Source organism: Hemitrygon akajei, unplaced genomic scaffold (genome assembly GCF_048418815.1).
Source record: "Hemitrygon akajei unplaced genomic scaffold, sHemAka1.3 Scf000075, whole genome shotgun sequence".
In the NCBI taxonomy this organism is placed as follows: domain Eukaryota; kingdom Metazoa; phylum Chordata; class Chondrichthyes; order Myliobatiformes; family Dasyatidae; genus Hemitrygon; species Hemitrygon akajei.
In genome coordinates this window covers 2,218,338-2,243,604 of record NW_027331961.1, presented here as the reverse complement: position 1 = coordinate 2,243,604, position 25,267 = coordinate 2,218,338, and the positions used below count along the sequence as shown (strand labels likewise).

The 25,267-nt window shown below is 44.8% G+C and overlaps 1 protein-coding gene and 1 long non-coding RNA gene across 2 annotated transcripts in view; both read left to right on the top strand.

Annotated features, from left to right (window-relative positions):
* The first annotated feature begins 696 nt into the window (after positions 1 to 696).
* Positions 697 to 25,267, top strand: part of LOC140722341 (uncharacterized) — a 100,072-nt gene continuing 75,501 nt past the window's right edge. Inside the window, exons 1-2 of the long non-coding RNA XR_012097591.1 lie at positions 697 to 930; positions 1,882 to 1,941. This is a non-coding gene — a long non-coding RNA (uncharacterized lncRNA). The remainder of the gene's footprint in view (positions 931 to 1,881; positions 1,942 to 25,267) is intronic.
* Positions 19,582 to 25,267, top strand: part of LOC140722346 (NACHT, LRR and PYD domains-containing protein 12-like) — a 38,256-nt gene continuing 32,570 nt past the window's right edge. Inside the window, exons 1-3 of the mRNA XM_073037111.1 lie at positions 19,582 to 19,620; positions 20,904 to 21,000; positions 23,665 to 23,831. Coding sequence (XP_072893212.1) covers positions 19,582 to 19,620; positions 20,904 to 21,000; positions 23,665 to 23,831 — 303 coding nt within the window. The remainder of the gene's footprint in view (positions 19,621 to 20,903; positions 21,001 to 23,664; positions 23,832 to 25,267) is intronic.

Here is a 25,267-nt window from a genome sequence, read left to right as displayed (position 1 = left end):
TCTGCCTCACAGGCAGTGGAGCCCAGTTCTCTGGATGCTTTCAAGAAAGAGTTAGATGGAGCTCTTAAAAATAGCGGAGTCAAGGAATATGGGGAGAAAGCAGGAACGGGGTAATGATTATGGATGATCAGCCATGATCACACTGAATGGCAGTGCTAGCTCGAAGGGCCGAACGGCCTATCCCTGCACCTATTGCCTATTGTCAATAAAACTGCACCGTCTGGCACCGACAAACATTCCACTCTCAAAATCACTGAGATCGCATTTCATCTCCATGGTGATGTTTGTCTGGAGACAGAACGTACCTTGTGCTAAGGAACAGGGCGCGGAGAGAACCGCAGGTAACGCTGTGGGTTTAGTTAATGATTATCACCAGGAGCTGACTGAACATTAACCAGGGTGTGTTCATTATTTACAGAACCCGTAACACAGCCTTACCGGGACAGGGTGGTAACAGAACCTGGAGCCGTTGTACACGGTAAGAAGCTCTATATACTGAAATATAAACATCATAAAGATAATTAGCCCTGTTATGAGCACTTGGATGGGATTGATAAAGTATTGTGTTGATCGACATTAGAACTGTAGCGAATCGCTTTTGAAAGAATTAATAATTCCCTTCAGCTAATTGAACGCATCGACTTCCTGTGCAGGTCCCGCGGGAAATCGAGGCTGTCGATGGTGTTATCGGAAACGCCGCTCTTTCAACCCAGCTCTGAATCACCAGCAAAGGCTCGGGAGGTGCGAGCCTCCCGCATCTCGTAACTGTCCCCGGGCTACCGCTTGCAGTAACAGGAAGCCGATCCGTCCACACTCGGGGCTTTACCGATCCCCGACCGAGGGAACTGAGGATTGGCTTTGCTTATTCCTTCACTGGCGGGATCGACACTATCTCTCCATCCTAGACGTCATTGCGGTTCGTGATCAAATGTATGGAACCACCCATACTGGAGATTACAGCCGGGGCGGGGGGTGGTCGTGGGGGAAGGCGGTGTAAGGAGTTGATGGTTCCATTATACAGTCGGTTGGCGAGACCTGTTATGGATCACCGTCTGCAGTGCTGTTTCCCTTCTGTCAGATGCGAGTGGGCAGGTGGGAAATCAAAAGAAGGTTTACCAGACAGATATCTACCCCCGTGAGTTTTTCTATGAGGATTCTGTTGTGATCTTGACTTGTGGTGTGACTTAAAACAGGGGAGACATTACATTTTTTTAAATTAACAATGTACTTGACTGTATCCGCGGAAATTTGGTAAAACGAGTGGGAACTTCGATGAGACATAAAGTATACACGGAGTTTGATAGGGACGTGGACAAAATAGTTCCTGTTGTGTGAGGACCTGAAACCAGGCTCCGTCTGGAGCCCAGAACCAAAGGCCAAAGTTTAAGAATAAGCGGGAGGCCATTTAGAACAGAGTTGAAGAAAAACTTTTTCACCCAGAGAGTAGTGGATCTATGGAACGCTCTGCCTCAGAAGGCAGTGCAGGCCAGTTTCTGGATGCTTTCAAGAAAGAGTTAGATAGAGTTCTTAAAAATAGCGGAGTCAAGGAATATGGGGAGAAAGCAGGAACGGGGTAATGATTATGGATGATCAGCCATGATCACACTGAATGGCAGTGCTTGCTCGAAGGGCCGAACGGCCTATCCCTGCACCTATTGCCTATTGTCAATAAAACTGCACCGTCTGGCACCGACAAACATTCCACTCCTAAAATCACTGAGATCACATTTCACCTCCATGGTGATGTTTGTTTGGAGACAGAACGTACCCTGTGCTAAGGAATAGGACACGGAGAGAACCGCTGATAACGCTGTGGGTTTAGTTAATGATTATCACCAGGAGCTGACTGAACATTAACCAGGGTGTGTTCATTACTTACAGAACCCGTAACACAGCCTCACTGGGACAGCGTGGTAACAGAATCTGGAGCCGCGGTACAAGGTAAGAAGCTTTTTTTACTGAAATATAAACATCACAAAGGCAGTTAGCCACTTAAATGAGACTGAGAACTTATTCAGTTGTTCAACAATTGAACTGCAGCGAATCGCTTTTGAAAGGATTAATAATTCCCTTCAGCTAATTGAATACATCGACTTCCTGTGCATGTTCCGCGGGAAACCGGTATAGTTGGAGGTGTTATCGGAAACGCCGCTCTTTCAGCCCAGCTCCGAATCATCAGCAAAGGCTCCGGAGGTGCGAGCTTCCCGCATCTCGGAACTGTCCCCGGGCTACCGCTTGCAACAGCGGGAAGCCGATTCGTCCACACTCGGGGCTTTACCGATCCCCGACCGAGGGACTGAGGATTTGCTTTGTTCATTCCATCGCAGGCGGGATCGACGCTATCTGTCTACCCTTTACGACATTTCGGTAGGTAGCTACTGAGAGAGAGCGAAATTATGAGAACTGCTCACACTGCAGTTTATGGGGGGCGGGGTGGGAGCGGGGGAGGTGTGTAAAGATGTGATGGTTCCATTATAGAATCGGTTGCTGAGACTTGTTGTGGATCACCGCCTGCAGTGTTGATACCCTTCTGTCAGAAGTGTGTGGGTAGGTGGGAGATCAAAAGAAGGTTTAACAGAGAGACATCCGCACCGTGTGAGTTGTCCTGTGAGGAAATGTCTGTGATCTTGGCTTTTTTTCAGTGACTGAGAAGAATTCGATATGACCTGAGTTTACAGGGTGGTGTATACATTGCAGTTTTTTTTTTAAAATAACAATGTACTTGATTGTATCCGTAGTAGTTTGGTGAAACCAGTGGGATATTTGATGAGAAGTAAAGTATCCTACAGCATCCTGATAGGGACGTCGGCAAATTCTCTCTCTCTCTCTCTCTCCCTGTCCCTCTCCCTCCCTCCCTCCCTTACCATCATCAAGTTCTCTCTTATTGGTTCCTTCACCTGTTACGTACCCCATAACTGGGTGTCTGACCAGCAAAGATAGAAGAATCCGTTGGAGTCTGGTGGTACTATTTTCAAACAGTGTTTATTAGTAAAATATACAAATCAACATCAACAATGCAAATATATAGATAATACACGTTAGCAATTCTAAACCTAAAATTGTGGGTATAATAATAATCAATAATAAACAAGCTCTATCGATATCCAGGGGATAATGAATTGTCATATGCGAATATAAAGTTCAGTTCAGTTCATACGTGCTGAGGTAGTGAGGTAGTTGTTGGTGGTTTTGTTGTAATTGTTAGGGAGGGAGAGAGAGAGAGAGAGAGAGAGAGAGAGAGAGAGAGGAGAGAGAGAGAGAGAGAGAGAGAGAGAGAGAGAGAGAGAGAGAGAGAGAGAGAGAGAGAGAGAGAGAGAGAGAGAGAGAGAGAGAGGAGAGAGAGAGAGAGAGAGAGCGAACAGTGACAGCTACAGTGAGTCAAACCTCCCTTTACGATCTTGATCCGTCGATGTGTTGTTGTGGCCTTTCAGGTATGACCCCTCTGTCCTTCAGCTAGACCGTTCTTCTGTGGTGGATTCGTCACTCAGGCAAGGGCGGACACATACACAAGCCCCCACCGGCCCTGTTATAAACACTGTTAAACTGACCGATCCTTTGTTCGGTCTCCGATGCCCCACACCTTCTCGTGGGTTCCAACACTCAAGCAGTGCTCACTAGTGTGTCTCCTGGTGTGTCTGAGGGGTGTCAGACCTCACTTTTATCCCTACTCAGGGGGGTCTCAGGTGTCAATCAGTTTTGAATGGCTTAGTCCATCAAACCAGCCCACTCCGGCCTCCACTGAGGAATTTATTGAACAGAATGGTACCAAGTAAACAGCCCTCTCCGGAGCCGTAAGTCTTACAGGAGTCATAATATGGTGGAACAACAAGTCTCTGTCTCCCGGTGTTATCTCTCCCTTATCTGAAGCAAATGTTCTAGTCCCAGTATGTTTTCCCTTTGTCTCTCTTTCTCTCTCATTAGCACCGTGGTAACAGTAACAGTTAGTGATTCTCCCGGGGGGGGGGGGGGGGGCGGAACATGGGCAACTCTGTACCCTTCTGCCCATCAGAGTTGTTCATCCTTCATAGCACCCCCATCCTTCTAGGAATTTTCACCAAAGGGGAAAATTAAATAATACAGCGTCTTACAGAATTACAGAAACTAACAAAATACAGAAATTTTTTAACTGCAAAGCAATACAGATATTCCTTCAACTTAGCATCTAGATAAACAATCAGCGATTAGATTGTCACTTCCTTTAATATGTTGTATCTGAATATCAAACACTTGTAGCATCAGACTCCAATTTAAAGGGTTATGATCTTAGCTTAAGTGTATATTACAAAATGTGAACCAATACATGTGTAATTATATTGTGGTACATTACAGAAGTTTGTGCAAATACCAATCTCTATTTTACTTTTAACCTTAACAGTCAATCTTCCATGGTGTTTTTATCTTTCACATGCTTTGTCAAATTCCCTCAAAACCAGATCCTGTTATTCAAAGTGGCATTTTGTTAACCTTTGCCCCTTTTCCACTTAACTCTCACGTGGTTAGCTTGCTCACCAGTGTGGAATAGGCTTTCACATACTCCGTTCATAGGAGTTATCTTATCACCAATGTTTTCCAAACTTAGCCCATTTTCTGAACTTCCACACAATTCTTTATTTTTCAGCAAGTCATTAATTTTATCTTCAGGACCCTTCATTCTATTAGTTTTCAGTTTAACATCTGCAAGTGATCCCTCTTTGTCAAAACAACACTTTCGGTTCTGTCGCTCCAAATCACATCTTTGAATAACATCAGCGAATTGTTTACCTTTAAATTCCAAAACAAACTGTAATTGATTCACAGGCATCTTGTTAACAAACCATTGTTTCTTCAGCCTGGTTACTGCTTCTAAAACCAATCCAGACTTTAAATTTTCTTTATTCAATAGTCCAGGAACAATACTTTTCCCTTCAATAATATTCACATCACCAGCTTTCATCTCCTCACTAACCTTTAACACACCTTCTAACACAAACAACTGAGAATTTTCACTTTTCACTGGTACCTAGGTTAACCCTTTCTTCACTGAACCAAGTCCATCTGACCCAAAAGTACTGCATTCCTTTTCAACTAAATCAGATAGCTCATCCTTTTCCTGAGTTTCAATACTAGGTTCAGTACCCTGTGCATCCACATCCTGAACACAAGCAAACGGGACATCTGCCTCTTCTAGGCTTCCAAAACCAGTCCCTTTTTCAAATTCTAAGTTCCCCTGATCCTCCCAGTTACTCTCTGGGCAACTCCTATCCCGAGTAAACTCAACCCTGCAGGTTAAAACAACTTCATCTGCTAACCCAGCAGACTCCTTCAAGGTAGCAGCATCCTTTTCATCTAGGACTGCCTTTATATCATCGGGAACACATTGAAATTCTTCAGCTGAAAACAGCTCTGTCAAACCAGACAGATCATCCGTGTCCAACCCTGGATCTTCTAACTACCTTATTTGTTTCTCATCTTCACTCTGTGCCTTTATAATTTCCTTCCTTGCTAAGGGTAGGTCTTCCTCCTCTCCTTTATTCTCTTTCACCTCCCTATTCTCCGCTTTACCATCCCCTAACCCCTCTTGGTACAGGGTCGGTAAAAACGTCTCAGCCAAATCAACACTGGACTCATTTAAACTGTCCTCTTTCTCAGCCGCTTTTCTCGACATGCTGCGAGTGATCGCGCATGCGGGATAGATCTTAGAGTCTATGGGCGGGTCCTCAGCACTCACAGGCTTACTTGTCAGCTTCACTGCTGAACACACGTCACCACCTGCTAAGTCGTTACCAAGAAGGACGTCCACGCCGTCTCTTGGTAATTCTGACCGCACCCCTACTTCGACCGGGCCAGATAACAGGTCACATTTTAAAATGATCTTGTGCAAAGGTACAGCTTCTGTCCCTTTTCCTATACCTCTTAATACCACCTCTCCAGTTTCGGGACCGAAATCTAGCACCTTACTTAGGATCACTGACTGGTCAGCCCCAGTATCCCTCCAGATTCTCACAGGAACTGGGGTTTCTCCTTCTTTCACAGACACTGTCCCTTCCGAAATAAATTTCTCACGGCCCTCTTGTACTCTGTCTTCACTTGCCTCCCTCATCGATCAGCTAATGCAACCTCTCGTGATTGCTGTTTTCCCTTTTCCTGTCTCCTTCTTCGGAGCAAAGCACTTAGATGCAATATGATCAACCTTTCCACAATTATAACAGGTCAAGCCAGGAACCTTCCTGCCAGCCTGCTTGTCCTCCTCCTTACCTTTACCACTAGCTCCCGGCTTATTCTCTACCTTAGCCGGTGGACTTTCTCTACCGTCCCTACTGCCTTTCTGGTAACTCTTATTTGGGGTAAACTTTGTCTTGTGGGTTAGGGCATATTCATCTGCGAACCTGGCAAATTCCGATATAGACTTATTCGTCTCGTTCAGATATATCCGGATATTAACCGAAACATAAGCTTTAAATTTCTCAATCAGAATTAACTCTCTGAAACGATGGAACTCCTTCTCCACCCTTTCTGCAGCACACCAGCGATCCAAGAGCACACCCTTTTCATAGGCAAACTCTGCATACGTCTGATTCCACAGTTTCTTTAAATCTCTGAACTTTTGTGTATACGCTTCAGGTACCAACTCTTAGGCCCGAAGGATAGCCTGTTTTACTTCCTCATAATCCTCAGACTCCCCCCCGGACAACGCCGCATATGCCTGTTGAGCTTTCCCTTTTAATACACTTTGTAATAACGCCACCCACTGATCTCTGGGCCACTTCTGATTCACTGCCACCTTTTCAAAATGCAAGAAGTAACTATCAACGTCTGTCTCATCGAACAGAGGTACTAACCTAAACTCTACTAACATTAAACTTCTCAATTGAGCCTTCCCCTCGCTCTTTTCCCTGTTGCTTTAATCTCTCAATGTCCAGCGCATGCTGCCTATCTCTCTCCCTTTCCCTTTCCTCCAACTCCCTTTCGCTGGAGCTCATACTCCCTTTTCTTCTGTTCCGCGTCCAACCTTAATTTGTCTGGTTACTTCTCAGGGAACAGATCCAATACCCCAGCCGAAAACACCTCCACCGATATATAGTGCTGGGCTATGGCCCTCTGTATCTCCCACTTTTTCATTGACGACTTCACCTCTGGGAGATTTAATCGTTTTGCAATAGTCACCAAGTCTGCATTTGTGGCCTCCTCAAGCGCCTTCAAAGTCGGGCTTTCTATAAATTTGTCTATATCCATCAGTGCAGAATTCCCGTCTGGTTACCAACGCAACCAGATCAAATGATGGACTTGTAGCCCGATTCAGTTGCCCCACCCATTTTGTATACAAATCCCGGGCGAGCCCCCAATTTGTCACGTACCCCGTAACTGGGTGTCTTACCAGCAAAGATAGAAGAATCCGTTGGAGTCTGGTGGTACTATTTTCAAACAGTGTTTATTATTAAAATATACAAATAAATATCAACAATTCAAATATGTAGATAATACACGCTAGCAATACTAAGCCTAAAAGTGTGGGTATAATAATAATCAATAATAAACAAGCTCTTTCGATGTCCAGGGGATAATGAACTGTCATATGTGAATATAAACCAGTTCAGTTCATACGTTCTGAGTTAGTAGTTGGTGGTTTGGTTGTAATTGTTGGGGGGAGAGAGAGAGAGAGAGAGAGAGATGAGAGAGAGAGAGAGAGAGAGAGAGAGAGAGAGAGAGAGAGAGAGAGAGAGAGAGAGAGAGATCGAACAGTGACAGCTACAGTCAATCAAACCTTCCTTTACGTTCTTGATTCGTCGATGTGTTGTGGCCATTCAGGTATGACCCCGCTGTCCTTCAGCTAGACCGTTCTTCTGTGGTGGACTCGTCACCCAGGCAAGGGCGGACACACACACAAGCCCCCACCGGCCCTCCTATAAACACTAAGTTAAACTGACCGATCCTTTGTTCGGTCCCCGATGCCCCACACCTTCTCGTGGGTTCCTACACTCAAGCAGTGCACACTAGTGTGTCTCCTGGTGTGTCTGAGGGGTGTCTCCACAGACCTCTCTTTTATCCCTACTCACGAGGTCTCAGGTGTCAATCAGTTTTGAATGGCTTAGCCCATCAAACCAGCCCACTCCAGCTGTCCACTGAGGAATTTTAATGAACAGAATAGTACCAAGTAAATAGTCCTCTCCGGAGCCATAAGTCTTTCAGGAGTCATAATATGGTGGAACAACAAGTCTCTGTCTCCCGGTGTTATCTCTCCCTTATCTGAAGCAAATGTTCCAGTCCCAGTATGTTTTCCCTTTTTCTCTCTTTCTTCTCATTAGCAGCGTAGTAACAGTAACAATTTGTGATTCTCCCGGGGGGGGGGGGTGGAACATGGGCAACTCTGTACCCTTCTGCCCATCAGAGTTGTTCACCCTTCATAACACACCCTATAATTCATTATCTTCCTCACCGGGACAACGTTATCCCTAACATCCCTCAAGAGATCCTTCAACATCGACCGCATCTCCATAGTGCATTTCCCTGCAAAAACATAATCCCAATTCACACCCACAGTTCTAGCCTGATAGACTCATAATTTGCCCATCCCCAATTAATTTTTTTCCTGTCCTCTCTGATTCTATCCTTTTCCATCATAATGCTAAAGGCAGGGAGCGGTGATCACTGTCCCCCAGATGCTCAGCCGCTGAGAGATCTGTGACCTGACCCGGTTCGATACCTAATGCTAGATCTAGTATGGCATTCTCCCTAGTCGGACTGTCAACATACTGCGACATGAATCCGTCCTGGACACACTTAACAAACTCTGACCCATCTAAACCCTTGGAACTAATCAGGTGCCAATCAATATTAGGGGAGTTAAAGTCACCCATGATAACAACCCTATTATTTTTGAACCTTTCCAAAATCTGCCTCCCAATCTGCTGCTCGGTATCTCTGCTGCTACCAGGAGGCCTAAGGAATAACCGCAATAGAGTAACTGCTTCCTTCCTGTTCCTGACATCCATCCGTACTGACTCAAAAGAGGATCCTGCTAGATTACCCACCCTCTCTGTAGCTGTAATCTTATCCCTGACCAGTAATGCTACCCCCTCCTCCCCTCCCCCTCCCTTGTCTATCCCTTTTAAAGCACTGAAATCCAGGAATATTGAGAATCCATTCCTGTCCTGGTGCCAACCAAATCTCTGTAATGGACACTACATCATAATTCCATGTATGTCTCCCAGCTCTCAGTTAATCACGTTTGTTCCTGATGCTTCTTGCATTAAAGTACAAACAGTTTAGCCCTTCTACTTTACTACCTTTACACCCTTTATTCTGATTCTCTTTCCTGAAAGCCTCTCTATATGTTAGATCTGGCTTTACTCCAAGCACTTCTTCACTGCTCTTTCGCTCCGGGCTCCATCACCCCTTGCAATTTAGTTTAAACCCTCCCGAACCATGCTTGCAAACCTACCTGCAAGGATATTGCACCCCCTTGAGTTCCGGTGGAACCCATCCAATCTGTACAGGTCCCGCTTTCCCCAGAAGAGATCCCAGTGATCCAAAAATCTAAAACCCTGCCCCCTGCACCAACTCCTCAGCCACGCATTCAACTCATCCAATTCTTACCATCACCATCACGTAGCATTGGCAGCAATCCTGAGAACGCCACCCTTGAGGTCCTGTTCTTCAGCCTTCTGCCTAGTTCCCGAAACTCACACTTCAGGACCTCATCCCTCTTCCTGCCTATATCTTTGGTACCAACATGTATCATGACGTGACAGACAGACAGACATACTTTATTGATCTCGAGGGAAATTGGGTTTTGTTACAGTCGCACCAACCAAGAACAGTGTAGAAATATGGCAATATATAACCATAAATAATTAAATAATGATAGTAATTATGCCAAGTGGAAATAATTCCAGGACCAACCTAGTGGCTCAGGGTGTCTGACACTCCGAGGGAGGAGTTGTAAAGTTTGATGGCCACAGGCAGGAATGACTTCCTATGACGCTCAGTGTTGAATCTCGATTGAATGTACTCCTGTGCCTAACCAGTACATTATGGATGGGATGGGAGACATTGTCCAAGATGGCATGCAACTTGGACAGCATCCTGTTTTCAGACACACCATCAGAGAGTCCAGTTTGGCCCTCACAACATCACTGGCCTTACGAATGAGTTTGTTGATTCTGTTGGTGTCTGCTACCCTCAGCCTGCTGCCCCAGCACACAACAACAAATATGATAGCACTGGCCACCGCAGACTCGTAGAACATCCTCAGCATCGTCTGGCAGATGTTAAAGGACCTCAGTCTCCTCAGGAAGTAGAGACGGCTCTGACCCTTCTTGTAGACAGCCTCAGTGTTCTTTGATCAGTCCAGTTTATTGTCAATTCGTATCCCCAGGCATTTGTAATCCTCCACCATGTCCACGCTGACCCCTTGGGTGGAAACAGGGGTCACTGGTGCCTTAGCCCTCCTCAGGTCCACCACCAGCTCCTTCGTCTTTTTCACATTAAGCTGCAGATGTTTCTATTCACACCATGTGACGAAGTTTCCCACCGTAGCTCTATACTCAGCCTCATCTCCCTTGCTGATGCATCCGACTATGGCAGAGTCATCAGAAAACTTTTGAAGATGGCAAGACTCTGTGCAGTAGTTGAAGTCCGAGGTGTAGATGGTGAAGACAAAGGGATGCAGCATATTGACAGATTGGCATGCATGAGATTGTGGGCGTCACTGAATCGTGGCTGAAAGAATATTTTAGCTGGGAGTTTAACATCCAATGATACACACTGTATCGAAAGGACAGGCAGATCGGCAGAAAGGGTGGCGTGACTCTTGGTGAAAATGAAATCAAATTATTAGAAAGAGGTGACATAGGGTAGGAAGGTTTTGAATCCTTGTGGGTAGAGCTAGGAAACTGCAAGGGTACAAAGACCCTAATGGGGATTATATACAGACCCCCACACAGTAGTAATGACATGGTCTGAAAATTACAACGGGAGATAGAAAATATATGTTAAAGGGACAACGTTACGATAGTCATGGGGTATTTTAACATTCTAAAATCGTGCTGTTATGGTGTTTTATTACCCCACTTGTCACGATAGTATTTCTAGAGTTTCCACCAGTTCAATATTGTCCGGAAGATTGCCTGGATTTACGGATGCGTGTTTTTTTTTTATTCTGTGTAATTTTGTGAGCAAAGACGGTGTATATCTGGCAGTGATATTTAAAATATAAAAAATCCATTAGTAAATCTCTCTGGCCGTTGTTAAAATTATGGACGTCTACACTTAGTGGGCAATTCTTATCTACTTCCTGTCCCTAATATTGTGGCCAATGAGTGCACGTTCGGGGTTTACCGCGGCTGTACCCCGTCCAAATCCGATGTTCGGCGTTCAGTGACGCTCTTCTGCACCCTGGCTTTTGGAGCGCATGGCAATTTAAGTTACAGTCACCTTCCTGTCGGATTTAATCAGTCTGGTCAATCTCCTTGATCTCTCCCATTAACAAGGCGTTTTCACCCTCAGAACTGCTGCTCACTGGATTTCCTTTCATTTAGTTTTCGCACCATTCGCTGTAAACCGAGCGAATTGTGCGTGAAAATCCAAGGAGATGATCAGTTTCCGTAATGCTCATGCTACCCTGTCTGGCACCAGATATCATTCCACGGTCAAGGTCACTTAGACCACATTTATTCCAGATTCGGATGTTTCTGAACAACAACTGAACCCCTTGAACATATCTGCATGTTTTATCCTTTGAGTTGCTGCTCCCGTTAATGATCTGATGTACAGTTGTAACTAATAACACGGCCATTTAGTGCATTTTCCATTTAGACGGGCCCTCAACTATCTCGAATTTGAATATGGGTGAGATCTGGTGCTGATCAGTGCGATTTTCCTGTTTCCAACAACAGGTTGTCGCTGACAAGGCAGTTTGGGGTAACCTGGAGAGAGAGACTGTCACTGTTCCTTCTGAGCTGCGCCGGTGTGCGGCTGCGCTGTGATTAAAATGCTCGCGTCACGGAGCCTTTGTTGCAGCGCAGATGGATTATAATGCAGCTGGAAAAAAGTTCGTGAAATCTGAGAGTTTTTCTTTGTTGCACTGTAATTTGTCATATCCTTTCATTAATAGATAAAGACAAAAGTATATATTTTTTGTCAGTCCATTCTAAATATTCATAGATGCGCATTACAAAAAGGAACATATCAGAGATGCAGCGCTTTCTTCAGGCCGTGTGAAGATTTCCGGCTCAGAACAATGGCTGATCCACACAGCGGCAAAAATAGTAATTTAGTGGGAATATTGGAGACTGGACCATGTGAGATTCAATGCATATTAATCACGATTGAATATGACACATTACTGTACTTCATTATGATACTTTATTTCGGTATCTTATTTTCTATTATTAGCTAGCTTGCCTTTATATTTCACCTTTTCTCTGCTTATTCCTTTTTTAATTGCCTTCTTTTAATTATTAAAAGCTGCCCGATTCACCTATTTTTTCTATCTGGGATTTCATTTTAAATCAGTATATAGGTAGTCCAACAAAAGCAGGAGCTGTACTGAAACTGATGTTGGGTATTTATGCTAGCTAGATACCCGACCATTTGGTGGGTGAATGGTTAGGGCAGAACTCCTTAAGTTTAAGAGAGCTATAGAGAAGGAAAGTGTAGACTTTGCGGGAGTGTAAAGAATTGGATCAGGGTAAATTACTAATTCACTAAGCGAGAACTATGGAGAGTTAATGGGAGACAACTGTTTCTGGCAAGCCAATAACTGACATCAGGAGGGTGTTTAAAGTCCATCTGCACGGAGTATAGGACGGCTATATTCCAGTATGAAGAAATGACGAGATTGGCAGCGTCAGAGAACCTTAAATATCGTGAGAAGTGATGAATTTAGTCAAGCAGGAAAAGGAGAAGTACGTAAAGCTCAGGAAGGTCGAATCAAACAGAGCCCTCGAGAATGTGTGTGGGTCCTTAATGAGTAACTTACATCAATGCTTACCAAGGAGAAAGACACGGAGGATAGGGAGATCAGTGCGTAGAGTACTGGTATGCTCGGGCATTTTGAAATAAAGAAGGAGAGAGTGTTGGGTCTCTTAAAGCGCATCAAGGCGTATAATTCTCCAGGGCCTGACGGGATATACCCAAGTTACAGAGAAAGGCAAGTGAAGAAATTGCTGGGGCCTTGACCAATATTCTTGTGACCTGCCTAGACACCAGCAGACTCCGAGAGACCTGGCTAGTACCTCATATTGATGCATTATTCAAGACATGATCCAGGGAATAATCCTGATGAGCATTGAAACTGCCGAGAGACAGTCGGCTATGAGCCAAGTGCTGATAAATGGGGCCAGTGTAGACAGTGAGTGGATGGTCAGAACAGGTATGTCCGGCCAAAGGCTGTTCCCGTGCTAAGAGACCCTCCACTCTGGACACGCTAAATTAACGATGGTGGCACCACAGGGCACTGATTTCAAAACTCCACATCCCTGTCCAATTTGAAATAAACCAGCCTGTACCACTCGTCCCCACTGCGAATATCTGTTTCTGTCAAGGGAACATACAGACTGGACACGTCAGCTAAACAACTGGCAACTGATGAAGTCCCTGTGTCTTTTTCCATTAATGTTGCTTCAATACAGCAAAACTAACCCTCTGACTGTGTCAGAATCGGTGATTAAATCCGACCCCAAACACTGTGCTTTCATCATTGCACATTGTAACTTGAACCATCCCACTGCGGGTCTGATGGAGACACAGACTCTGTCCTCTACTCATACGATCACATCTCCGCTGCTTCTGACATTTCAAATACCCTCAGAATGGCTTTCCGATTTAGTCTGGAGGTTATGGAACATTCAACTCGTTTTCAGACTTGACAAACCATGTCCTCCCACAGCCAGTTCCACCTGTTGGTGTGTCCTCTTTCCTCCACCTCCAGGGAAGCTGCATTTCCAAAAGACCATATGACCTCCTTCCAATCAGGCACTGATTTATTCATGCTGGAATCTTTCCTGTAATATCTTGCTAAGCAGCCTCGAGTGTGGCACATTGTCAAAGGCCTTTCGAAAATCCAAGTACCCAACATCAACTTATTCACCTCTCTCTAATCCGACTGTTATTTCTTCAAATAGAAATAGTCGAATATGCTGCTGCTAATTCAACATGTCAGCAACAACCTCTGACAAATTAGAGACCCAGCGAGTTTAATTTTTCGAGTTCTTCCATCACTCACCGATGAAAAACGGTTGCTGTATGTGTAAAGTAAATGCGATATCAGGCAAATTCACCAGCAGGAAATGGTCTAAATTTCATATGATGGCGCTGTGATCCTGCAATTTGTTTCCAGTGAGTGAACAATAAACTGAAGGAGAAGGGCATCAAAATCTTGCTGTGGACTTTGAACGGTTGTTATCTCTGGGAGATGGTAATCTCGGCACAACCGATCCCCAATTGCCCATTACCCAAAGGTAACAACTGCGAACAACTGTTAAAGATGGCTTTTAAATGGCCAACTTAAATCAGTGCAGGTCGAGGCTACGGGGGCACAGTTAAATCTGGAGAAAGAGAATGTCCGCTGATTAAAAGAGAACATTATTCCAAATGCATAATATTTCATCAGAGTGGAGAGCGCCCTTCCTTCTGCTCACTCTGTGCAATAAACCCACAGCGATCTTTGCCCTGAGCTGTCGCTGGGGTTTATAATCTGACAATAAACTGGTCCCAAGGTGGACAATAACTTAAAGCGACGGCACCAACCGAACGGAACCAGGATGCGGGTTATGATTCCTCTCTGGAGGTGGTAAAATGTCGCGCACTGAAGTATTAATTCTAGTTCGGACCACAAGTTAGAAAGACTCATTCAAGCAAGGTGAGTCTTTGTGTGGTTTAACACAAGCGTTGTGGAACAAGGTGTGGCGTTACATGCTGAATAGACTGAAGTTCTGGTTTATGAGCGTGTTATCAACTGAACATTGCTCAGGGTGTGTTCACTTACTGTTATGGACATAAAATTCAGATACTCGGATTCACTGAAACCAGACCCAGGAGTCCAGCATCAGGTAGGAACATGGACTGTATTCGGGAATGTTATGGTGTTTTAATAATCCTACTTCTAACGGCAGTAGTTCTAATATTTCTACCATATCAATATTACCATTGAAATCGCGCGGCTTTACGGATCTGCGCGCTCGATTATTCTGTATGTGTGTTTTTTTAGGGAAGACGAGGTAGATCTGACAGTGATATTTATATTAACAAATAATGTGATAATTCTTACCGATCGTAGACAAAAATAGCAAATTCTACATTCAGTGGGCGCTTTACTATGTACCTCCTGTACCTAATAATGTGGCCACTGAGTGCATGTCCGGGAGCATCTGCTGCTGTTACCCGTCCGCTTCAATGCTGACCTCTACTCTGTGTTCGCTGGAACTCGATAAAGACGGGGAGTTGAATGTATTCGCTGTCATTTAGATGAAGCTGAGGAGATTTTATCCCCTGGTGGTTACATAAATGAATTAAGCTTATGCTGGAGACATCGAACATCACCTGGATTCCGAACAGGAATGTGGGGAACATGTTTGCTGCTGTAAGGGGAAACAGTTTTTTTTTCCACTGAGGTGGAACTAGTGCCTCTTTTCCTCAACGGGAAAGAGAAGAAGAGTTTTCTTTCAATGTGGTTAATTCAGCAGCGCACAGATCCTCGACAGGCAACGGAGTGAAGTGTTGCAGCCGGTCGCAGGAATGTGACACTGAGATCACGGTCCAGCTGTGATCATAGAGAATGGCGGAACAGGACTGAGGGGACGAATGTCCTGTTACTACTTCAATAGACCAGTAGCACACTCTGACAATTAAGAGACCCGGTTTATTTAACATTTGAAGTTTTCCCTTCGATCTCAGACGAGGAACGGTAGATGTATTTGTAAAATAAGTGCAATGCCTGCCAAATTGGCCAGCGGGACATGGTCATAATTTCATCTGATTCTAGGTTGTCATGGTAACTTGTTTCCAGTAAGTGAGCAATAAACTGAAGGGGAAGGGCGTTCATATCTCGCTGTTGACTTTGACCGTTTGTTATCTCTGGGAGATGGTTATCTCGGCACAGTTGCTCCACAATCGGCCCATTATTGTAATGGACCAACTGCGGACTTCTGTTAAAAATGGTTCTTTCTAAACAGGCTGACCATCAAGTCAGCTCCAGGCAGCTGGGGCAGACTCAGGGAATGCCCAGTGTTCAAAAGGAAAAATATATATATAAATGGCTCCAAATGCATAATATTTTACAATCGCCCTTCCTTCTGCTCTCTCTCTGCAATAAACCCACAGCGATCTTTGTCCTGAGCTGTACCTGGAGTTTATAACCTGACTATAAACTGGTCCCAAGGCGAACCATAAATCAAAGGGACGACACCAGCAGAACCGAACAAGGATACGGGTTGTGCTCCCTCCCTGGAGCAGATCAAATTTTCGAGAGAAAGGTAATCATTGCATCGGGCAGTGAAGTCGCACTTTTGGCTCGAACCACAGGTTAGAAACGAGTTTTTGCGTTTTTCACTACAAGCGTTGTGGAACAGGGTGTGACGTTACATGCTGAATAGACTGAAGCTCAGGTTTATGAGCGAGTTATCAACTGAACATTGCTCAGGGTGTGTTCACTTACTGGTAGCGCCATAAAATTCAGATACTCGGATTCACTGAAACCAGACTCAGGAGTCCAGCACCAGGTAAGAACAGGGACTGTACTGGGCTGTGTTATGGTGTTTCAATAAGCCCACTTGTCTCGGCAAGTACTTCTAGTTTTTCTACCGTATCAATACTATCAGTTGCTGTTCCAGGGGAAGCTGAAACAGGTGAAGACAGATGAGGTTATTTTTTATGAGGTGGAACTGTTTTCAAAGGAAATGAGAAGCAGGGTTTAGTTTTTTCAATGTTTTAAATTCCGCAGGGCACAGATTCCGGACAGGCAAGGGAGTGAAGTGTTGCAGACTGTCGCAGGGATGTGTCTCTGAGTTCTCTGTCCAGCTGTGATCATAGAGAATGGCGGAACAGGATGAGGGAGTGAATGTCCTGTTACTAATTCAACAAACCAGCAGCACACTCTGACAGAGAAGAAACGCAGTGAAATTAATGTTTTTACCCATCGTTCTCTGACGAGGAACGATACAAGTTCCTTTAAAATAAATGCGAGGCTGGTGGATGTATGTGTGAAGTGAACGGGTTGCCAGGCAAATTCGCCAGCGGGATACGATCATTATTTTAATATGATTGTTACTCTGATGTGGTAACCTGTTTCCAGTCAGTGAGCAATAAACTGAAGGAGAAGAGCGTCCATATCTTGCTGTCGACTTTGACCGGTAGTTATCTCTGGGAGATGGTTATCTCGGGACAGCTGCTCTCCAGTCGGCCCATTACTGCAATGGTCCAACTGCGGACTACAGTTAAAGATGGCTCGTTATAAACGGGGTGACCTTGAAGTCTGCTCCAGGCAGAGGGGTCACAGTAAAATCTGGAGAAAAGGAATGCCTCCTGTTCAAAAGAGATCATCATTCCAAATACATAATATTCCATCAGAGTTGAGAGCGCCCTTCCTTCTGCTGTCTCTGTGCAATAACCCCACAGCGATCTTTGCCCTGAGCTGTCGCTGGAGTTTATAATCTGACAATAAACTGGCCCGAACTGGTACAATAAATTGAAGTGACGACGCCAACCCAACCGGACCAGGATGCGGGTTGCGATTCCTCTCCAGAGCAGATCAAGTATTCTGGAGAGAGGAAATTACTGCACCGCTTGCACTGTAGTATTAATTCTGGTTCAGACCCCTTGTAAGAGTGACTTGTTCATGGAAATTAAGCTTTTATGTAGTTTAACACAAGCGTTGTGGAACAAGGGGTGGCGTTACATGCTGAATAGGCTGAAGATCAGGTTTATGAGCGAGTTATCAACTGAACATTGCTCAGGGTGTGTTCACTTACTGGTAGGGACATAAAATTCAGATGTTCTGATTCGCTGGAAACAGAATCAGGAGTCCAGCACCAGGTAAGGACAGGGTCATAGGGGAAATGCTATGGTGCTTTATTACGCCCACTGGTCGCCCTAGTAATGCTATTGTTTCTATCAGTTCAATATTGTCCTTAGGGTTGCGTGGATTAACGAATATGTGTGTTTTATTTTGTTTGTGTGTTTTGCTTTTTAACAAAGACTTTATATATCCGGCAGTGATATTTAGGATAAAAATTCCTGTAATAAATCTCACTGACAGTTGATAAAAGTATGGAAGTCTACACTCAGGGACACGTTTTTATGTACCCCTGTTCCTAATGATGTGACACTGAGTGAATGCTCGGGGTTTACTGCGGCTGTACCCCGTCCACATTCTATGTTCGGTGCTCAGTGACGCTCTCTTGCACTCCGCTGTTGGAGTGCGTGGTTATTTGAGTTCCTGCCGCTTTCCTGTCGGATTTAATCAGTCTGCCCAATCTCACTGAGTTCTCTCATTAACAGGGCCTTTAGACCCGCTGTTCACTGGATTTTCCTTTGGTTTGATTCCGGACCATTCTCAGTAAACCGAGAGATTTATACTTGAGAATCCAAGCTGCTGATCAGGTTCCGTAACACTCAGACCACCCGGTCTGGCACCAGCGATCGTTCCACGGTCAACGTCACTTACATCACATTTATTTCCTCTTCAGATGTTTGGCCTGAATAACAACTGAACCTGTTGACCATATCTGCATGTGTTTGTGCTTTGAGTTGCAGGCAGATGATTAACAGATTCATATTAATGAGCTGGTATAGAGTTGTACTTAACAAAGAGGCCGTTTAGTGCATTTCCCATTTAGGCAAACCCTCACCCATCTCGAATATGAACACGGATGAGATCTGGGCCTGATTGTTGACGATTTGCATGTTTGTAACAACAGCCTGTCGCTGTCAAGGCAGTGGACAAAACACTGTTATAAGTTGGGGATAATCTGGAGAGAGAGACCCGTCACTGTTCCCTCTAAACTGCGCGTCTGCATAACCAAAATGCTCCCACGAACGGAGTTTCTAGCACTTTATAAGAGGCCGCAAGAATATGGCATTGGGGCGAAAAAAAAAATCAACCATGATTGAATGATGGAGGAGACTCGATGGACTGAATCACTTCATTCTGCTCTGATATCTTATCATGACTGAATGATGAGTCCTTCGTATCCCGTATGAGGATTTGTGACGTATGAGGGACAATTACAGATTTGTTCCATGAGATCCTTTTATTTGTCTTCAGCGTTTAAATTTCAGTGAGATTCGCTTTTTAAAAAATTGAGCAGAAATATTTTTTCTCCTTTGTATTGTTAATGTGCTTCATTATCTCTCTGGTTAAAGTTAGACAGGCGGTGAGAGATTTATTGGAAGAAAAGCCCACAGCTGGAAAGAAGCCACAAATGAGAACGAGGGAACAGCGACAAGTGAACCAGCCCGAGGACTGAGAGTACCAACTGAAGAGAACCCTCTGACTCAGAGTTTTCATTGATTCAGTCAGGAGAAAGTTTGGTGAGTCTCATTCACTCGAACACTGGTCCTGTAAACATTACATTTCTTTACAAAGGAAGGTACGAAATAGGTGGAATGCCTCGGTCAGACCCAATTGCAATCACTCCAAGTCCGGTAATGTGCTTTCAGAAGCCCAGCTCTTTACAGTCACTCACATTCTCTGAGTGTTTGCTCATTTGAAGGTCCTGCATCATCTGAAGTAGCTTTTAGTTAGTTCTGATGTTTCCTTGTTACGTTATAATCATCTTAAAATGCGTTGACAATTTCCTCCCTTTATAAGAAGCCTCAAGTGTGTCGTGTTGTAGTGATTGTAGAAATGTGGAATTACCATGAACTGCAGCAACATGCCCTTGATCCCATTGGCTATTGCAATCTGCAGTGATATACTTACCCTCGAATATATCGTCGCGTAGGCCTCTGCTGAGAACAGACCATTTATAAAGCAAAATATCCCAACACTGCATTTTATTCAGTCCTAACTAGCACACGGCAACCCATAACTTACATTGACATACCTTGGCCTCATCAAGTACTTTTCTGCTAATTACATTGTCAGAACCTGTGAACGTGACATTAAGCAGAGGTGGAAATTCAAAGTTATTTTCCCATGGATGCTGTCCATGGGACTTCAGTAAAGCCTTTGACAAGGTGTCACATGGCAGCTTGGTCTCGATGATCAGGTCCCATGCTGTCCGGAGAGAGCAAATTGGATGTATTCTAAGTTAGATTCAAGGTAGCAAGCAAAGAGTGGTGGTTGAAGGTTTCTCCTCGCAATGGAGGCGAGTAATTAGCGGTGTGTCGTGTCGCTACAAGTTGGGACCTTTGATATTCGTTATTTTATGGCAATGATTTGGATGCGATTACACAAGGATTACTTGACGGGTAAGTTCGCAGAATGCACAACATTGGTAGTTGCTGTTCACAGAGAAGATTATCGTAGCATCTAGGGGATCTAAATGGACAGGGGCTGGTAAAGAGATTGCAAAGCCAATCTGATCAGCAGCGGATTCATGCAGATGTTGGGGATCATGTGGAGGAAACAGCCAGAGGAAGTGGATGAGGCAGGTGCAGTTCCATAATTCAAAAAGCAGTTGGGGTGTGTAGATGGAGTGAAGAGGCCAGAAGGGAGATGGCCCCATCACAGGAAATTGTGACCATCTCAGTGGACACTGTGGTTGGCATTGTCTCGTTGGGTTGAACGCTCTGAATTTGGATTTTATTGCTCTGTGACTCTGTCAGCAGATGCGCCAGGTATCAGTGGACAGATATGGTGTGGAAGTGGTTACTAACAGGGAATGTTTGGTCCCCATGCCAAATGCTACAGGGGATGGAAATACTGTCATATTTGCAATGTAGTCGTACTCTCTGACTCACTGTCTGCTTGTTGTGAAATTTAGAGCCTCACCAGCAGGTGGCGCTGTCCTGCAGGGCGACCAAAGTGTAAACAAGACGACGACAATCAACAATCGCCAGTCAGAATCAGAATGGACAAAGGTATGATCACAGGGATCTTTGAATTAAACTTTTATCGCGTTTGTACACAATAGTTCAGTGTAAAAAACTGACACAGGTGTTAACAGTACATAGAAAAGTTTCATCCAGCAGTGTCATTTATCCCACCGGTAAAGCGGCCTTGAGTAATTGATCAACCCAACAGTTCCAGCGCAGGGACCTGACACCAGTAATGGTCGAATCACTCCCCTCATCATACAAAGCTTCAGCTGAGTGAAAGGAGGAGAGGCTCCTGAATCAGGTGGTCGTGAGTGAAACACAGACAGGAATGTGACAGCGACCTTGTGGTTTATGTGAATGTTCAGGGTCAGGGTCCGTTTCACTTCCAGACAGGCCCTGAGGAGTAAGACATCTTCAACTTTCATTTATAAAATCCAGAAGCAGATGATAGGAGCATTTCCGGGATTTCCGAGATTCTATGATAACACAGCATTTCAGGTTTTGGAAGGAAAGCTACCAACTCCCCCCTGGTTTTTCTTGCCTGCTACGCAAAGGAGGAGGGGTGTCACCGAAATCTGTTTTCTGTAGCGGAGTGGAGATCATTGCCGGTGCTGGGAATGGCTGAGGATCAGGAGGCAGCTCATTGTAGATACATTTGTGATCTGCTTCGGAGTTTTAACACCCCAGTGAATGTCTGGGCTGTGGAGAAATGGTGAACCTGAGTTTCTAAATATTTCCCTCTTGATATGATCTTCTACCTGAATTTAAATTCCCAGGATCTTGGCTGGGAAACCCGGCATAACCAATGACCAAATGTCTCTGTCACCTGTAGACATTGTGATTGTGCTCAAATCTGAGATTCCAGCTGGAATAAAAACGATGCTCCTGCCTGGAAACGGGTCCTTCGGCCCATATAATTCATGCTGATCTAAATGTCCCATTTTCCTGCCGTTTTCCCAAACTTCCCTCGTAAACTTCTTCTCCCCTTTTTCCTGCCCACATGCTCTCAATTTTGTAATTTTATTTGTGTTTGCGGCCTCCTCCGGATGCCTGTACTTTATACCCATCAGCAACCACGTGGAAAAATGCCCCTTTAGTCCCTTTTAAATCTCTGCCCTCGAGTCTCAGACTCCCTTACCCGGGCAAAAAGACTGTGACCATCTACCCTATCTGCACCCCTGATTATTGTATGTGTGTGTGTCTGTGTAAGGTTTCCCTTCAAGCTCCTGAGCTCCAGGGCAAGCTGCCCCAGCCCAACCATATAACACAAAAAACAACACCCTAGACCAGTACCGTAGTGTTCATTCTTCACTTCACACTTTCCAGCTTCATCACCTCCATCCTATAGATTAGCAACTGCAACTACACACAAAGCTCTATAACCAAGAATTTGCCAATGACATGCATAGTTGTTACATGATGATCAGCAGGTGGGGGATAAGATGGGAACCAGGGGAGAGGACAGCATAGATCTCAAGGGAATGGTCAGCCTGCGACCCAGGGGACCGGACGACGTGCGTCTCAAGGGAATGGTCAGTCTGTGACCAAGGGGACTGGAGAAAGCAACTCCAGTCCCCTTGTCCAGTCTCCAGCCACTCGTGTGAGCAACTGGAGAATGTGTGATTCAGCAGACTGGACCATGTGTAATCCCGTTGCTGGTCTTTGTGTGACACAGACTACTGGACAGTTAGTGACCGAGGGAGATTTTAGCTTGTGGAAGATAATCACAGTGATATTTCCCAGTATCACCGGACACCGGTACATTATGATCCCGTGGCAATCCGTGCGTTCAGCTGCTGTGATTAGTATTACTGTGCTTATCGTGCTATTTTAATGGGAGTAAATGTGTCCAGTCACCGGCTTATCGGGATGGTCACCTGACAGGATGTACGGGTCACATTAACCAGCACAGTTTCACTCCAAATCTGGTCACAACACAGAGGAAAAAAAAACACACAACAACTACACTAAACTACACACCCATCTAGGACTGCATAAAGTGCACAAAACAGTGCAGACATTACAATAAATAATATACGTGACAATAGGGCAGTAAGGTGTCATGCCAGGCACTGGGTATTGTGGAGTCTGATAGCTTGGGGGAAGAAACTGTTACATAGTCTGGCCGTGAGAGCCCGAATGCTTCGGTGCATTTTCCCAGATGGCAGGAGGGAGAAGAGATTTTATGAGGGTTGCATGGATCCTTTATAATGCTGCTGGCTATACGGATGCAGCGTGTGGTGTAAATGTCCCTAATGGTGGGAAGAGAGACCCCGATGGTCATCTCAGCTGATCTCACTATACGTTGCAGGGTCTTGCGATCTGAAATGGTGCAATTTCTGAACCAGGCAGTGATGCAGCTGCTCAGGATGCTCTCAATACAACCACCTTAGAATGTGATGAGGATGGGGGGTGGGAGATGGACTTTCCTCAGCCTTCGCAGAAAGTGGAGACGCTGTTGGGCTTTCTTTGCTATGGAGCTGGTGTTGAGGGAGCAGGTGAGATTCTCCGCTAGATGAACACCAAGAAATGTGTTGGAGCACTCCGTGCTCAGTGTGATGGTGTGATGGTGTTGGAGATGGAGAATTAATCCAATTTTGTATCTGTAGGCAGGTTCAAGACACGGTTTTTTGTTGAGTTGGGTGAGAGCGGTGGAGACGTGGGATATCTGAGTTCAAGCCTACATTTTCCTTTTTATATTCACAGAGCCAGAGTTTACAATCTCTGACCTCCTGGCGCAGGGGGAGGAATATCGACTGTACCAACTGACAAAGTTCTACAGGGACAGACTCAAACAAGCAATTGAAGAAAAGGTTGAGAGACTGGGTTGGATGTTGACAAAGGAGGGACATTTCAGTAGAGAAGAAAATGAGGTGAGTGCAGTTCGTGTATTGTCACTGATCTGCTGGTATCAGCGGGAATAGTGATCAACATTAATCTCCTGCACGTTTTAGGAGATTGACTTGGGAATGGAGAGTTTGATCTCTGACTTGTCTCTCGCAGATCTGGTTTCAGTTTTTAAGGTGGGGAGCACTGGGAACTGCAGGTTTAGCATCACCTTTTCTTGTATCACCTGCTGTATTTATCAGTGTGAAGTAAGAGCAGTGGCTGCATATCTGGACTTCCAAAAGGCATTCGGTCTGAAACTAATTTCAAATCTTGGCTGAACCGTCGGGTAGCTTCACCTCATCTCATTAATCCAGGATGAGTATTAAACTGTCAATTGGGCCAACCGGCTTCACTGCGGTACCTGAGGGAGGGAAACCAGCTAACCACAGCTTGTCTTGGTTCCGTGAGTTCCCAAACAATGTGTGGCTGACTTGTCATAGTCAAAGCAAAGTACAGTGCAGAAACAGGCCTTTTGGCCCATCTATTCCATGCCAGACTACAGAATCTACTTATTCCCATTGACCTGCACCGGGCAATGGCGCTCTATACGCTCATTACGCAAGCATCTATTCAGAATTCTCCTAACCACTTGCACTACTTGCCCTGCTAGCTAGTTTCACACTCTCACCACCCTCTGAGTAAACGGGTTTCACCTTTGTACCCTTTGAACTTTTCACCTTTCACCCTTAGTGATAACCTCTTGTTGTAGTACCTCTTTACCTCAGTACAAAATGCCTGCTTGCATTTATCCTATCTATATCCCAATGTAATTGTGTACACTTCTATCAAATCTCCGCTCAGTCTTTCATGTTCTAATGAATAAAGTCCTAATCAGTTCACTCTTTTCTTATAACTTAGGTCTTCCAGTCCAGGTAACATCCTTGTAATGTTTTTTCTGTACTCTTTCAAACTTATTTCCATCTGTCCTGAAGATAGGTGTGCAGAACTGCACATAATATTCAAATTAGGCCTCTCCAACGTCTAATACAACATCATATCGTACACGATATTTTCATTTACCAAGGTTAATGCGCTAAGAAACTTTCTTTCACAGCCTAGCAAAATTTACTGCCACTTTCAATGGCTTGTGTACCTGTATTCCCAGATCACTTTGTTCTACCGGTCTCTCAGTAAGATCTACCCTGATTGGTCCATCCAAAGTGCTACATCCTACACCTGCCTGCATTAAATTGCATCGGCCCCTTTTAAACCCATTCTCCAGTTGGTCCAGATCTCACTGCAAGCTCGTGTAGTCTTCCTCTTGGTCCACTGCACCTTCCAAATGTTGGAGTCAACAGCAAATTTGCTGATGCTGTTAACAGTAATTTCATCCAGATCATTGATATAGATGACAAACAACAACAAGCACAGCACTGATCCCCGTGACACTGCACGAGCTATAGGCGCCAAACAGAAATAG